At 29.5% G+C, this 17,177-nt stretch overlaps 1 protein-coding gene across 1 annotated transcript; it reads right to left on the reverse strand.

Moving 5' to 3' along the window:
- Window positions 1-4,494: 4,494 nt before the first annotated feature.
- Pli (E3 ubiquitin-protein ligase pellino) lies at window positions 4,495-16,803 on the reverse strand. The gene is made up of 10 exons (XM_089216613.1): window positions 16,107-16,803; window positions 13,248-13,325; window positions 13,005-13,134; window positions 11,283-11,384; window positions 10,179-10,403; window positions 9,918-10,106; window positions 9,720-9,818; window positions 8,350-8,595; window positions 8,165-8,286; window positions 4,495-7,525 (listed from the first exon to the last, which is right to left on the reverse strand). Exons 1-10 carry the CDS (start codon window positions 16,115-16,117, stop codon window positions 7,411-7,413), a joined length of 1,317 nt encoding a protein of 438 aa, XP_089072739.1. The 5' UTR covers window positions 16,118-16,803; the 3' UTR covers window positions 4,495-7,410.
- Between the last annotated feature and the right edge of the window lie 374 nt (window positions 16,804-17,177).

A 17,177-nucleotide genomic window follows, 5' to 3' on the forward strand; every position in this document is an offset into this window, starting at 1 on the left:
TGTCAGCTGGACTAGAGAACAATTCGATGACTTTTAGTTTTTACCGTTGGCCAATGAGTGGAAGATGTCCCAGATTCACGTAGTATAAGACAGCTAACAGTGGACGGTCAATGATGAAGTGGCCTGGTGTCAAAACAGTGCCATCAAGTGTACACAAGGGCCGACTGTTTTGTATAGCTTCGATTTGACAATAATTGTATTAAGTTCTTTGAATGTAAAGATAATATTCCCCATAGTTTTGTAGAGTATGATTGTTGTGCTCTTTATATTAGCCTCCCATAAACCACCATGTTGTGGGGATGCTGGTTGATTAAAATGCCAATTTATGTTAACAGAAAGGTTAACAATGAGTGGTTATTGACTTTTGCAACTCACCTTGGGCGAGACAGTGATATAAAGCCCTTGACTTGTTATTTGCACCAACAAAGTTTATCTGAATATATGTCAGATGGACATCCACGGCGACTGACAAAGCGTTTTAGGGTAGCAATAAAACCCTCAGTGGTGAGATTACTTACTACTTCCAAGTGAATTGATTTTGTAGTCATACACATACAGAGCAAGGTATGATTTAGTAACAGTACGTGTACGGATCCCGACAGGTTTAGTTGTTATCGGCCCAGCAAAATCAACACCAACTCGTGCAATACAGGAGCCATGGTGACACGAACTGCAGGGAGATCAGCCATCACTTGTTGACACACCTCCTTTGAGAACGTACACAGGGTATGCAACCTTATATAACCTTCTTGATTATGCTGCGACAATTAATTAACCAGTATTTTTGTTGAATCACTGACATTATAACTTCAAGACTGGCATGTAAGTCGTACAAGTGAACCTGTTTGATAATTAAATATATAATATATCAATGATTTTTAGGTAACAAAATTGGGATACTTTTGACTATAAGATATGTCAGCATGCCGAAGTCTTCTACCAACTCTTAGTAAGTCTCGATACTAACGAAAAACAAAAAGTAAGTCTGTATCATCAATGAACGGATTAAGACTGGCCAATACCCTAGTTGCTCCAACTGGCTTACATGACTTGAGTCCTTTCACTTCATCACTGAATACAGAGTGTTGTGCAATGCGGATCCAAAAATGTACACCTTATTTATACTCTTGTACAGTAATATGTCCTGACAAGCGCCTTGGAATTTAGGAATTGTGATAAAAACTATAGATGTATGCACCGATGCGATTGAGACGTTCATAATATGAAAATTTTGTCAATAAGTCTTGTCCTATTGGTTCAATATTACCTAAAAGTGATACAGCAACAGTAGGAGGATATTTAAGTTCTTTGATGGTATCTATATCTGTTGTAGTTTTTAATTTGAGTTCCGGCCATTAGTTTTGATCAGAAAGCCAGCTGGGTCGATGCCATCACAGATGGTTAGTTATGATCTGATCACCTGAAGTTTCTCTGGAGGCCAGGTCAACAGGGTTGTCTGCGAAACGTACATGTTGCCACTCAGCGCCTGGGACTAATGACTGAATTTGAATTACTCGTTTTGGTACAAAAGTAGTCCATTTTTTAACGTCACATTGAATCCACTGCAATTAAATGTAGTCTGTCCACATTGTTACTGCATCGACTGCAGTTGGAGTGATTCAATTAGTGTATGCATCAACTGTGCTATCAGTGTAGCGCCACACAATCCCAGCCTCGGTAATGTGCCTTTTTCAACTAATGGAGTTACCAGAGTTTTTGATACCAATAAATATCCAGTGTTATCTGCTATGATGTAGATAGCGGCTACATAGGCATGTTCCGAGCTGTCTGAAAAACCATGTAGAACGCAACCTAGTTGGTTGTCCAATATGTTACCAACGTGACGTGGAATTTCAAATTGCTGTAAATGTTCGTATGATGTTCCATGAGCAATCTAATGTTCTAGGAGTTCTTTTGACACAGGGTCATTTCACTTGGTTCCAGTCTCCCAAATTTGTTGCATATGAGAACCTTAGCAACTATTGTCAGTGGTTCCAGCCATCCACATGGGTCATAGGTGCGTGCAATTTCACCTAATAGCTCACGTTTAGTAATGCGTTCCAAATGTGGTGTAGGTTCTACTTTAAATGAGAAAGCTTCTTTTATTGTGTTCCATAAAATCTCCAACACTGATACACTGTTTTGGTCGGGTATCAAAGTCTGCAACAGTTGATGTTCAGCTGGGATGTTTTCTAAAAGAGCCGGTGTGTTACTGGCCACTTCCTTAGATCAAATCCGCCTATTCGAAGTAGATTATTTAACTGCTGTATTTGAGCTTTGGCGTCTTTCATGTTGTTACAGCCGCGACATAACTTCATCGGCGTAGAAGTCATTCTTTAGCACTGTGGATCCTTCTGGATAATTTGCTTGTTCATCAACAGCGAGTTGAGCTAATAAACGTAGAGCATGAAATTGAGATGTTATTAAACTATAAGTGACAGTTTTCAATTTGTACCGTTCTATCGCTTCAAATGGGTGATTTCGACACACAATACCTTGATAACACAGATCATCCTAGTGTATACCAACCTGTCGAAACATCTGACATATTTCAGCAGTATAAACATATTTATGCATCCGAAATCTTGTGATAACTCTTACTATGTCACGCTATAGCTCATGACCTCAATGTAGCGTGTCATTCAATGACTTTCTATTGCACACGATTGCAGATCCGTCAAAGACAACTCGTAGTTTGGTGGTGACGCTTGATAGACGTGAGACATGATGGTGGGGTAGAAAGATGATCAGACTCTCTTCAGTGAGTTTTACAAATTTCATATGGTTTTGTTGAAGATAGTCGGTCATAAATTGTCGATACTGGTTGTACACAGATGGATTTCGAAGAAGAAATCTCTGCACCTGAGCGAGCCTTCTTACAGCAACGTCATATGAATTGTTCACTGATTGTGAAGTCTCCTTAAATGGCAATTGTACAATGTAACGTCCACTTTCATTGCGTTTGAATATTTTAAGAAAGGGGTCTCCTCAAAGATGATCTTCTTTTGACATAATCGTCATTCTAGGAATTTCTTCAACCCTCCAAAAATGTTTTGTACTGTTGCTGCTGCGACTGGCAACAATCCAATCAAACTTTGAATTTTATAGTACTGGAACACCTTCTGGTCCAAACTGTTTACCATCTTGTACAATTTCATAAAACATTTCAGCTCCTATGAGTAAATCAATTTTGTCTGATAAATGGAACATCGGTAGGCTAGTTGTACACCTTGTAAATGATGCCAATTTGATGTGTTAATTTTACCAACGGGTAGGTCAATGGTAATACGTGGTGCGACCAATGCACTAATTTGATATGGCTTATTGTTTAAGCGCGATGACTCAATGAACTCGGCTTTCTCGCTGACAGTTGCACAGTTGTTTCTGCTGAGGAGATACCGTTAACGATCACTCGAGCATTTATTCTATCAATACCTAGTTCTGCTGCCAAAGATGATGTGATAAAATACGATTGCTATCCAAAATCTAGTAAAGCTTGGCATAATACTGTGTGGCCGTTTCTGCTTACAAGCACTTACAAGTACTGCTATAATGTCGTTGACAGTATTACGTTCTGTAAATATGTGGTTGGGTGTGACTCTGTGCTTTGTGAACCATGCTCTTCTCCCTGACCATTTGAAGTGTCACCCTCTGTTATACTAACCTTTCTCATGTCGAGGTGTAAAAGTGTGGGTACTATGTCAAGAGTTCGAAAATCGAGTCTTTAATCGAGAATTTAAGTCTCATAAGAATCATGTGTTATATATAATATATTTATTTTCCACATCTATAGGCTATAATATTAGATAAAATAGATTAGATAATTGTTTAGGCGTATTGGGATTCATACCTATTAGTATTAGTTTATTACCTTCACCTATTAAGACCAATAATGTTCCTTATCGTTTAATCGTTTCAGCTATATGTAATCTTTACTTGTTATTGAGGCGGCGCGCGGCGTGGGGATGCACAATTATATCGTAAGAGTCAGAGTAGTGTTAGGTATATAGTATTAGTAACTCAGTCTACGAAAACAAATAGTCACTCAATCTACAAAAAGTTATTTTTTTACATTTTTAATTTTTTTTAAATTAAAATGGAATTAAGTTTAACCGTTACTCTATCCATTCACGAAAAGCATGATACACTGCCACACTGGATATAAATGGCTATTTATACATATTCAATAGATAATACCAACGAAAAATTTACGATATTGATTCATACCATTTGCGTTTTGTGTAGGTAGCATGTGAACGAATATTTTCGACATTAAAATTTATTAAAAACAGATTAAGGAGCATTTTTTTTCATAAAGGACCGGCTTAGGTACAGGTTTCCCGGGCAGAATTTTTATCCCAATCCGTTCTTGTGTACTTGTAACGTCTTAACTAAAAATTAAACTAGCATGAATAATTCTGTTCATTAAAGAGAGTAAAAAATAAATTAAAGAGTGCTTCATTTCCTATTGAATTTATAATGATTAGACTACAATTCAATAGTTGAAAATAAATACTTTATTAATTTAAAACACAACATAGGTTGAATGAAACAGGTACCAGTATTCAGTAATAATTGTAATGATTACATTAAATGAATCAATTACATTAATGATTAACATAATCATAAGTTTTAACTATGTAGGTACCATAAAATTATAAAATATTTTCAAACACATTTACATTAAGCTAGATTAGCATATTGCTAAGTACAATGATTATTATTTATTAATCACAAAACATTTAATTTTTATGTTAAATTATCAGATTAAGTTATCAATCTATTTCATATCATCAAAATATTAAATAACTTTACTAAAATTTAATTAAAATAGGTTAATAAATTCGATAGTTTAAATTTAAAAAATTAACGAATTTATTATCTACACATCATTACTGAATAAAAATAAATATCATAGTACAGCATGTACAATATTTTATTGCCTATCTAATTATTTTAAGTAACATTTTGTATAACATTTATTTATTTTATTTGTTTTTTTGCATAATACATTTAAACAATCAAAAATATTTAGTGCTAGAAAATTACAAATTCAGAGAACCGAATTCTATTTATACTGAAAATATTGTAAATTACAATTTTCTCTTGTACTCAAAACAAGATCTTTTTTTGCTCATTAATCATATCCAATTATAAAATTAAGAATTAGATTAATATTAGTTTTATTCAGCCAATGGGGAGATGGAAATTACAGAGTAACATTACATATGGTATTTTCTTTTAAGATGTTTATTAGTTAACATATTAAAATATAGTTATTATTGTTGAAAACAACTTTCAATAAACTATTTATCAGATTTATTATAAAATATTACTTATAATAGGTGTTCTTTTAATACATGCATAAAAAAATATTGCAATTGTTTCAGGTAACTATGAGCGGGTCTTTTAAAATTTGAATAATAATTAAACCTATAACAAATCTACAACACAAAATATGAAGTTTATCTATACAAATGTTCAATTTTAAAATAGAAATCAATTAATATTCCAAAGAAATTTTTAAAACTAATAATAAAATAAATACTTCAGAATGTATTATCTGTAATGTTGATTTTGTGAAGTATAAAAAAATGATTGATTAATTATTTTTCTTAGAATAAATATCAATTTTATGGAGCAATTAAATTTACTCCTTCACTGAGTATTTAACATAAACAAAAAACATTTTTCTTGAACTATATGAATAGGAACAAATTTGTTTTTTTTTTAAGTAACGTTCCAAGCACTAAAAATATTATAAGGTATTGTTCATTCTATTTATATTATCAAAATATAATTTTTATCATCTGAAAAATAATATTAAAACCAAATGGTGTATCATCACACAAACAAAAATATTTTAGTAAATATATATCGTAATAATAATTTCTACAATAATAATGATATTACTAAAAATAATGATATTAATAATACAACCAAATTGTTTTTTTGAAAATAATTTATCAATCAATGTAATGCTTATTATACAAACTAAATTACATTTTTGAAAAAAAAAATTATACAATTTGAGTGAATGACTGAAAATGCTAAACAACAATTAAATATGAATCAATTGTAAAGAAAATTTACTAAAAGCAATCACTGTAAGATTAATAGTCTCCAATTACTTTAAATGCCTAATATTAATATTACCACAGTTGATTTAAATTATTTCCAGCAGTTTGCAGTCTTGAAATATCACCAGCTTACACACCAATTATAATTTTTTAACTGTGGAATTAAATATATTACACACAAAATTTATATGAATACTATTATAATATTGTAATTTTAGCATTGTTTTATTAATACAGAAAAAAATATACATATTTGAAAATGAATATATAATATTTTAGTTGCACCTCTTCTGACAAACACATCTCAATAATTGAATCAATACATTTATGAAAACTATAAAATATTTCTTAAATTGATTAAAACCTTAGCTATATAATTAAAATATATTTAATTTAAAAAAAAATTAACAATAGTCCACATAAAATAAATTTAAAAGTAAACATTTAAATATAGATACTAGGGTTGCTATTTATTAGATCTTGATGTTAGAGAAATAACATACATCATTTTAAAAGCAAAACATTATTAAATTCACTCAGAATCTAAACAAAAAAATTCTATATTTCTTAATAGAAATATAAAAATCAAGGAATTCTATTTTAAATATTTGAAAGTATTTTTTTTCTTTAAATACCCCACTTAACATAATAGAGCTAATTCTATTATTATTTAAATTTATAAATTCACGATGATTATTTTGCATTCTTATTTTACTAGACTAATTAAAAAACATCATTAAAAAGAAGTTTAAGTGCTCGTGACTCAGTTATAATAAATGTGAATGACAGAGTAGAAGGAATTTAACTTTTACTCATAGCAACCCTAATAAAATACTTAGTACTTAAATTTAACTATTGCTAATAAGATCTTCAAAAATTGTAAACATTGGAAAAGATATCAATAATAATATTTTAAAACTAATACTGAGATTTTTTTAAACAGTTTTTTTTTAGATTGTCACTTTTTAAACTGCCTCATAAATAGACACAACAATATTATATTGATTAGAGATTACTGATGCTATGCAGAAGTGACCAAACAATATAAAAAATAAAAAACATAATTAACTAAAAGCAAAAGGCAAAAAATAGTTGAATACAATTTGTTTTAAGCCTATAAAATGGCATAACCTAGTTATGCAGTTTAAATAATACAAATACAAAATTGTAATAAAAACAATGAAAAAAGTAAAACTCACAAATTGACAAAAAAAAAAAGCTAATATTATCACACTACCTTTATAAGGACAAGGGAAAATAAATATAAACTATACAAAGAAATCTATTCATTTTTAAAATTAAGTTTAAAACAATTTACTTAAACTTGGTTTTAGTTAAAAATTAATTTAACATATCCTGGATAGCCTTCAAGTAGTTTAGCACAAAAAGGACAAAATGCTTCAAACCCATTGGTTCCATAAGGTATTCCTACATTTGCCCAAAATCTACAAAAAAAAAAAAAAAAAATAATAGTAAAAATAATTATCTCTTACATTTTTAAGTTTAAAGTCTCCTATTAAAAATTTTTTGTTTACTACTATAATAGTTAAAAATTAATCATTTTTTTAAACTGTTATATAGTATATAACTTAAATTAAAATTAACATTCTGTAGATACAAGTTACAGAGTTATGAAAAGTATTTGAGATTAAATTTACATTGAGAAATTACATAATTGTATTAAAAATAATTATAATTAATTTAAAAAAAATATTTCTTTGAATTTTTGTATGGATTAGGAATCATAATTGAAAATACAAATATAGCATAAAATAATGTTATTTCATTTTTCAATTAAATACAAATATTCTTAAAGATTTTATCATGACATAATGACAAGAATCTCAGTAAGCACACATATTTGTCCTATCATTCTCGCATGTGCTTCTCAAACTTGGAATAAACAGTGATTTTCCAAATACATTCGGACATTGATAAAGAATTCATGATAAACTAGTTTATTATATGTCTAAGGGTACACTTTAAATGCAGGACGATATTGCTGACATGCCTGTTTATTTTGTCATAGTTTTAACAATATCAAATGCAGAAAAATATTAATTTACAAAACATTAAAATCTTACTTGACTGTTTTTTCTGTAGCCACATGGCCACATGGATTAAAGGCGTATAAATCTGGCTTTTCCTTATCCTGTACATAAAATGAAGCTTCTATGCCCATACTCAACTTGGCTACACCACCCACCTATAAATTAAACATAATATTACATTTTTAAACTGTAGAAATCTTTTTCAATTTTCAATTTACTTTTAAACACATTGGGCATGTTCTACTATTTGAGTCTTTATTTAATCCCCAAGCATGACGTCCTTGAACATGACCACATTGTAAGTATGCATATGGCTGTTGCTTTATATCTGCAAGTTCTGAAGTTGCTACAGCAGTAGTATGATCTTCCGAATGATGCGGAAACACTAATGTATACAGACCAACAGGACATGTAGGTCTTTCACGATTTGTCCTTTCAATCAGCTTTTTCAAGTATTCTCTACTCTAAAATATTAAATAATTGAACATGTTATATTTAAGAAAAAATATATCTTGTTTTATATTATTTTGCGATATGAGTAAGGTTAGATTAGGTCCTACTCCCTGCTAGATGTATAGATGTTACTGAAAACACTAAATATAAATTAAAATATGTTACAAGTGGAATGTGGGTTTGCATGTAATTGTATATTTATTCAGCTTAATCATATGTACACAGCTCATTTTGTAGCATAGAGATAAAAAAAAAATGTACTACCCAGGCATACTTGAGTATTTTTAGTGCAGATTTGGCTGGATAATTTAAAGGTGATTTTTAGAGAACAATAACAAAAAGCACCAGTATGATGCAACATTATCAAGTATGTTTAATATGATACATGAATGGAAAATACTTTAAATACTATTATTTTTATCAAGTTATTTTAAGAAACACAAATTACATTAAAATCATCAATCATCATTCTAAACTTTTCATAACCTTAAATTTTTAAAAAGTAATTCAAACAACTCAGGTATCGATAATATAATTATGTTTTTAATTTTAACTTAACTAAAAGTATAGTTCATGCACGGCATATCAATATTGAATATTGTGCAATTTTTAATTTAATTAGTTATATGTTAATATTAATTAATACTAATCAACTTTCTTAAGACAGTATTATATAAAAAATTAAATATAAATAGATAAAAATGTAACAGTATAAAAAATAATATGATGCCGTTATTTGCAAAAAAAGATAAGTGTTGTATCGGTGAAAAAGATTAATTGTTATTGACTTCATTTTTATTTTTGAGACATCATTTGTAAAATTAATTTCATTAAATGATTTTTTATTGGTTTGTTTATAAAACTATATAATAACTCTAATAAGTTAAAAAAATAATATTTAAGTATTTTACATCCAATTACTGTAATAATTATTTTTTGAGATGTAATTTATCTCAGATACAGTACATTCTAGTTTCTAGAATCTTGTATAATTTTACTAAGTAATATTTTAATTATAAATTAAATATCAAATGGTAATTTTTTTTTGTTAAAAAGAAAAAGTATTTAAAGAATATAAAAATATTAACCATTATTTTATAGGGACAAAAAATACTAATTATCAATTTATAATTACAGGAGATAAGCTGAGACCCTCCGCTGACCTCCAAAGCAAGGTTGCACCACATAAATCAATTAAAGTCCCATCAGTAAGGATATTGTCAGAGTCATCTACCTACAAAAAAAAATTAAAAATGGATTTAAGTATGATAAATATAAATATATGTTATATATGGTATACACTTAACAGCAGTGTCATGAAAATGTTACTTACCATATCACCTTTAAGTTGAGCTGATCTAGACCCACGTAGAGAAAATAGCTTGCCACAAACAGAAACTTCAAGCCAAATTCCTGGTTCTGTATTTCCCTTGTAGAACTTTCCACTCGGATGCATAACCAATACTCCATTTGTAGTAAGTGCATCAATTTCTTCACCATCTTTCCATTTAGTTGCTTTTTCCTAAATTAGGAATCAACCAGATTCAAAATACAATATTTTGTTACTAAAAACAAATTTTCAATATTTTATTACCCCTAAAAATATGTTTTTAGAAGAATCAAATCCTGCTGCATATAAACGAGCTATATTGGTATTTTCTCTATCGCAAATAATGCGGCAAGCAAACCTTGAAATTGTACTTGCTGCAGCTGTTTTTTTATTATCAACAATAGATAAATTATTTATTGCTGCTGCATTCTTTTCAGTGTTAGTATCCATCACAACAAAATCTATAGGGGAATCCGAAGATCTTCCGACCTACAAAAAATAGTGTATGCAAAACAAAATGTATATCATTAATACATCAATTAATTAGTATCAAACGTAGATTTAATTTTATCAATTTAAAATTAAATTCATTAATTATATATTTGTTGGAATTAACCTTGACTTGATGTTAAATTGTTAATTTAGATATTAACAATACCTGTTATGTTTCTAACTAATTATGTACATTGTCAAACAATCCAAAAATTAAACAGTATAAACCAAACAAATATTTTTGTACTTGATCATTAAAACTTATTACCAGGCTGATGATATCAATGTACATGTCATGGTTATTTATTTATTTATTTATTCTAAGACCATGTTTCCAAAGTACAATATTTTTTCATAGATCATAATATTATGAAAAATATACCAGAACAAAGTATTCGCTTGTAATTGAATAAAAAAAATGAAACTACAAACATTATATTTTATTTTTTATATCCGTTATCTATGATTGTAGATAAATCCTAATGTGTGAATAGTATTTATAGGATATTTTTATTTGAACATACCAAAAATTACTTAATCATATGATCCAATACTCATATACAATCTAGATAAAAATATAGGTACAGATTGCATTTAAATTTTAAACAGTTGATAGTCTTAAATATTTTGATAAACAAAGTATAGTGATTCAAATAAACACAAAACAAAATGTATAGATATAATTTACTGTATAGTTATTTAACTCACGATTAGGTTTAAAATATTCAACCTAATTTACAATTTGAAAATTTGAAAAACAATTTAACAAATCTTAAATTATTTTTTTTATAAATTAAGTAGGTCAAGCAGTCAAAATATAATTTGTTTTAAAAGTAATTATTCATAATTAATACTGATAGGTTTATAATTTATTACCTGAAACATATCAGTTGTTTCATCATTCACATACTCAACTATAACTGCCTCAGTTCGAGATAAAGTGTAAGAAATGCTATGCTGGTTTTTATCCAATACCGCCTAAAAAAAAATGTAAAATACATTATACAATAAAATACATAGCCACAACTAGGGTTAAGATTCTGTGGAGGCTACAGCCCTCTTAACAAAACTATTAGCTTAAAATAACTCATAGGAGTAGCCTATACTAAAATCAATAAGTGATCAGAAAAATCCAGTCGTCTGTTTGGACCTTAAGGTTTCTATGGTAATAAATAATAATCAATTTGTCTGATTTTAGTATGACGATGATAAATATATTTAATGAAAAAAATTTATTTTTTATTTTTCCATTACAAACTTAGACCTGATGAACCTTTTTTTCAAACACTGTAAAGAAGTTTTACTTCCTTTACACACACCTTGACACTATTTCAACACTCACAATTTTTTATATATGAATTCAATTTACTAGCCATTAAACTCTTGTTTCAGTAGTAAGTAATAAGTAGTAAAGTAAGTAATAAAACAAAGTTCCTCATTAATTGCTCTTTTAGAAAATAAAAAAATGTTTAAAATACAGTGATAATATTTTTATAAGCATTCGAAGATCAAATGTTTATAAAATTAAGCATAATATTCAAAATTGTTTGTGGGTAGTAAAAAATTAATACAATTTTTAATATTCAACAATATAAAATTTGAAAAATTAATACAAATTTCTTCATAGTTTTCCTTACTCAAACTATAAAAATGTATGTTGCAATGGCAAAGTTAAATTTTAAAAGCATCAAAAAAGCAAGGATGTTTAACTATTGATGGCAATAGATATTCACCCATATAATAATAATTTTTTATTAACGTTTTAAGTATGCAATGATTTATCAATGGATTCAAATTAAACAAATCTATTACAGTGACTTACTCAATGACAAGGTGCATTTGACATATACTATTCTAATGTGCAGCAAAGAAATTAATGCGCACTTTTTATGTTTTAAATAATTAAACATTAAACATAAAAATGCATTAATAGAGATTTATTGTAAACAAAATTAATGTAAAAATAAGATTTTACATTATGTTATGCTGTTAGTTTCAATTCTATAAAATAAAGAATTTTGTCTTTGTCTAAAAAAAATTAAAACAGTTAGAAACCTAACTAAGACTAACAAAAATTATTTATTTTTCATAAAAAGTAATTTTATTTTTTCACTTTTTCTAGGCATTTTAAAATTAGAATATATATATATTGTGAAATATATAAAATATATTTTATTTGTGTAGTGATATTTTTTACTATTTTAAAGTATTGATAGTTTTATTTGCACATGGAAATTATTATTTTGATTTTAAAGCAGTAATTTAAAATCTAAGTAAAATATTTATGTATTAAAACATAAATATTACATATTGAATTTGCGAAAATATTAACATTTATCAACCTTTTTTCTCCAACCATTTTTACAACACAAATACAATTCTTGAAATTCTTGAAGTGGATATTTGCTCTCACTTTAAGAAATGTTTGATTGTATACTAACTCTTATAAGAATAACCTTATATAATAATTATACCATAGTAGTATATAATTTAATTATATTAAATGTTTATGTAGTTTTTGTCATCTCTCTAGTTTAGGAAAATATATACCAACTAAGCATCTCTTGTTATTTTATAAAAATATAATAAAATACATACATGTGAATTTTGAGGACTGGGCACAACATAATGATTAGATCTTCGAATTCCATTGGCCACATCTCTTTTCCATAGAACAAACTTACTTCGTCGCCTCCGTTTATCGCCAGCAGTTAGCTGGCCATTATATCTAAAACATGATTAACTTAGCCATAAAGATAAAGAAATATATAATTTATATACCATCAATAAGAATTTAATATTTTTAAGCATTAAACATAAACGTGAATATATAATATTTACCCCAGTATAATCAATTCGCCATATTTTATAGCGTTTTCATGTTTTGATGAGCCATTTTTTTTTTCAGTTGCATCAGATCTAAAATAAACACAATAACTTAAAATAAATTAACTATTTAAATACAAACTATCGTAGTGTTTTCCATGAAAAAAATTTAAGAAAATTGGACAGAATAATAGAATGTAATATAGGAATCCCATGTGACCTGTATTTTATGAGATTATCTTGTATTTGAATCAAGTATCCCATATGTTTTTTTAATTATTTCACATCTTATTTTATAAATATAATCTTTCTGTTTATCTATTTTAAATGATATGTTAGGTTACCAATCTTAGTCATTTCATTTAAAGTATTAAACATAGTTTTGGATTTATACCTACTTTATAAGTCTAAAGAAAAAAGAATGAACTAAAGTTCAAAAATCAATTTTTCCAAGAATTAGCTAAAGAAATGTCACTTTATATTAAATTAACTAACGATGTTAATATAATATCAACATTGAACATTGTGTCTATTTGGTTTTAAAATTTTTTTGGGTGCAAAAAACCAGTGGCGGTTTATCCCGAAGATGGGCCTGTGTGCAAAACTAAAAAAAGGCCCCCCTTCATTTTTTTATTAAATAATATAGTTATAGATATATAAATTCAAATTTAAAGTAAGAACTTTTATTCTAAAATTATAAAATCTTATGCAAATCCACAAGGTACCTACTTTCCATTTTTATTAAAATTGCAATTACATAAGAAATGAGATGAAATTACGTCATACAAATAAAAAAGTTTTGTGGAACGTTGAACAATAATGGGCCCCCTCAAGCCGAGGGCCCGTGGCATTGGCACACATCGCACACATGTATGACACGCCACTGCAAAAAACCACTAACAAGTAAATTGCTCAATGATATTTGATAATGCCTTTTGAGCTGTGGACTAGTTTTGAAGGACTATGCCCTTAATTCTCTTACCCCTTAATTACCACATATAAAAATTATAAATAAGGCCTACAATGGAGGACCTTCAACAAAAAATTTTACAAAGAAAATCCATGAATCCATCTCATTTCTATGAGGTTCCCAAACTTTTCACACTCGTGGCGCCTTTTTATAACTGAAGTTTTCTCACGGCGCCCTTAATAAAATTTACGACCTTTTTTTCATCGTAAAATATTGTTGTTTATTTTTAGACCAGATAATATAGTTGGAAGTGAGGCACAGCCGCGGCTCCCCTGACAACACACCGCAGTGCACAGTTTGGGAACCTCTGCATTATGAAATGGCCAACAATGTAAATAACAGAAATTTATATAGATCTCTACATTAATGGTGATAGCTTCACGAATTGTTTTAGTTGAAATATTTGTCACCTGTTTTTATGAAGGGTTCTAGAGAGAGACAAATCTGATAATATTGAGTATAATGTAGGTAGCTCAAACACATATTAGATGACATAGGAATATATTATTAACACATTGACTGCCATGCAGCCGCCGGCGGCCTCAAGAATATTTATCATGGGTGCACAAAAGACAATTTTCAGTGTCATTATAAATTTGTATTTGTATACAGTGAAAACTCTCTATAACAAACCTGAAGGGACCATGTGATTTCTTTCGTTATTGAGAGTTTTCGTAATAGAGATTAATTAATAGGTTTTAAATCAAACCAACCATTATAAGTTAACTTAATGTTATTTACGTAATATAGAGTTTTTCGTTGTAACGAGTTTCGTTATAAAGAATTTTCACTGTATATACTAATGAATTTGAAAAAAAAAATTAAAAATACCGGCCGGCGGCCTCAAGAATATTTATCATGGGTGCACAAAAGACAATTTTCAGTGTCATTATAAATTTGTATTTGTATACAGTGAAAACTCTCTATAACAAACCTGAAGGGACCATGTGATTTCTTTCGTTATTGAGAGTTTTCGTAATAGAGATTAATTAATAGGTTTTAAATCAAACCAACCATTATAAGTTAACTTAATGTTATTTACGTAATATAGAGTTTTTCGTTGTAACGAGTTTCGTTATAAAGAATTTTCACTGTATATACTAATGAATTTGAAAAAAAAAATTAAAAATACCAAAAAAAATACTAAAATTATGTTTATTACATAAAAAAATTTCAATTATTCCTACCACGCCACAGCATATTTTCAAGATCATTATTGTAGCGCCACAGAAAAGTTAATAATATAAATCCAAATAAATTTACAGCCGCCCGCGGCCGTATGGCCTCTTATGAATGATATGGTGCGGCAGCCGGCGGTCTAAAAATTATCAATACCTCATTATTATTATAAGGACGCCAGCGGCCGCATGGCAGTTAATGTGTTAATACCTAAACGTAAGCAATGTCCAAAATAAAAATGACCGAGGTAGCTACAAATTAGCTGTTACACATAACAGGTTTAATGCTTATACATACAGAAAAACATTTAAGAGACAACAAGTATCACTGGAATATTATGTCATTGTGATTCAAAGCCCAAGTAAGTACATTTAGAAATAATATACCTCTTCCCTACTGAACCTACTGATAGGTACCTAACCTACTTACCCAAAAAATAAATATATTGAAACATGAAAAAGAAATTGAATAGCACTCAAAAAGATTATCAATGAGTAGAAAAACTGTAAGGCGAAACACTAAGCGGACAGTGCTTATCAACACATGGGGACCTCATCTAAATTATTATTCAAGTAATATTGAGTTTATCGTGAGTAAAATTTTAAATGAAAAAAAAGTCGAACATGAAGTGAAAAACCTTTTTTTTTTTTATAAGATTTATCTGTCCCCCACCCTGGAAAAAATAGACTTTTCAAGACAAACACTGATTATTCACTTGTACGTACCTTTTAACCATGTTGCTTGGCGTCGTCCGGCCAACATCAGTGGAAGAACACGAAACGGAAATCGGAAAACTCGTCACTGTGGCGTAGATAGGTGTATGTATACAAGACAGGGTGTCGCGCACATAAGTCACACATCTACAGGACTGGTCATGTCTGGCACAGCCGCACAGGAAGACTGAAACGGACAAAGAAGCGAATAGACGACGAACCACAAGACACGACGCGCACGCAACTACTGAAAAAAAAATAACGCACCGCGACTGACACACAACACGGTCGTCGACGGCCGTATCAGCAGCGATAATAATAAATTATAGTGCAACCCGCGAACACGTCTCAACAGATCGGTGCTCCACAGAACACGTACGCCGCTGCACTGCTCGAACCGGATGCTCCAGCTGCAGTAAACACGGAAAGTTCGGTTTTGACCTGGCGACTATCGGACACTGGACACTGTCGATCCGCTCGACCCGCACGACTAACGGCGACGTACGAATGTCGATCGACTTGTATAGCAATATTATTGAAATGCTGTTATTATAATGTTATTGTAGAATTATTATTATTATTATTGTGATTACTGATTGATTATTACGAAAATTAACGAGATAATAATAATACGAATATGAATATATGATACGTGACGTCACGGATTGTTAACGCGCGGACTGTTCGCTTACGGTGTACAATACACTTGTAGTTTGTACAGTGTACTCAGTGTAGTACACCTTTGGCAGCGGTGGTGATGGTGAACGCGGGTGCGTGTGCGTCTGTCTGGGTGGAGTTGGGGGGGGGGCATTAGTTGTTGACCGGGTGGGTAGTGGTGAACACTACTATATATACATATACATATATATATAATAATAATAATGAGGCAATAATGTGCGTAGAAGCGTAGACCGTCTTTCTTATGGCACCGTGTCTTGTCGTCTATTCGGTTATTGTTTTTTGTTTCGTTTGCCTTTAGTATTATATTTATATTAATTATTATAACTATAATTTTCATTCGTTAATTGTTTCTCTCCAGGCCAACCGCATTATTAGTGAAACTAATGAGAGATGGGACAAGGA

Source organism: Diuraphis noxia, unplaced genomic scaffold (assembly GCF_037042655.1).
Source record: "Diuraphis noxia isolate RWA-SAM2 unplaced genomic scaffold, SU_Dnox_SAM2 contig0001, whole genome shotgun sequence".
Lineage (NCBI taxonomy): Eukaryota > Metazoa > Arthropoda > Insecta > Hemiptera > Aphididae > Diuraphis > Diuraphis noxia.

Bases quoted from the DNA above. Each gene is read 5' to 3' on its own strand.
- Pli (XM_089216613.1), bottom strand. The intron at 9,819-9,917 runs GTAAGTAACATT...TTTTTTTTGTAG, and splicing joins CTCAACTTAAAGGTGATATG to GTAGATGACTCTGACAATAT. The intron at 8,596-9,719 runs GTAATTATAAAT...TTAATATTTTAG, and splicing joins AGGGTCTCAGCTTATCTCCT to AGTAGAGAATACTTGAAAAA.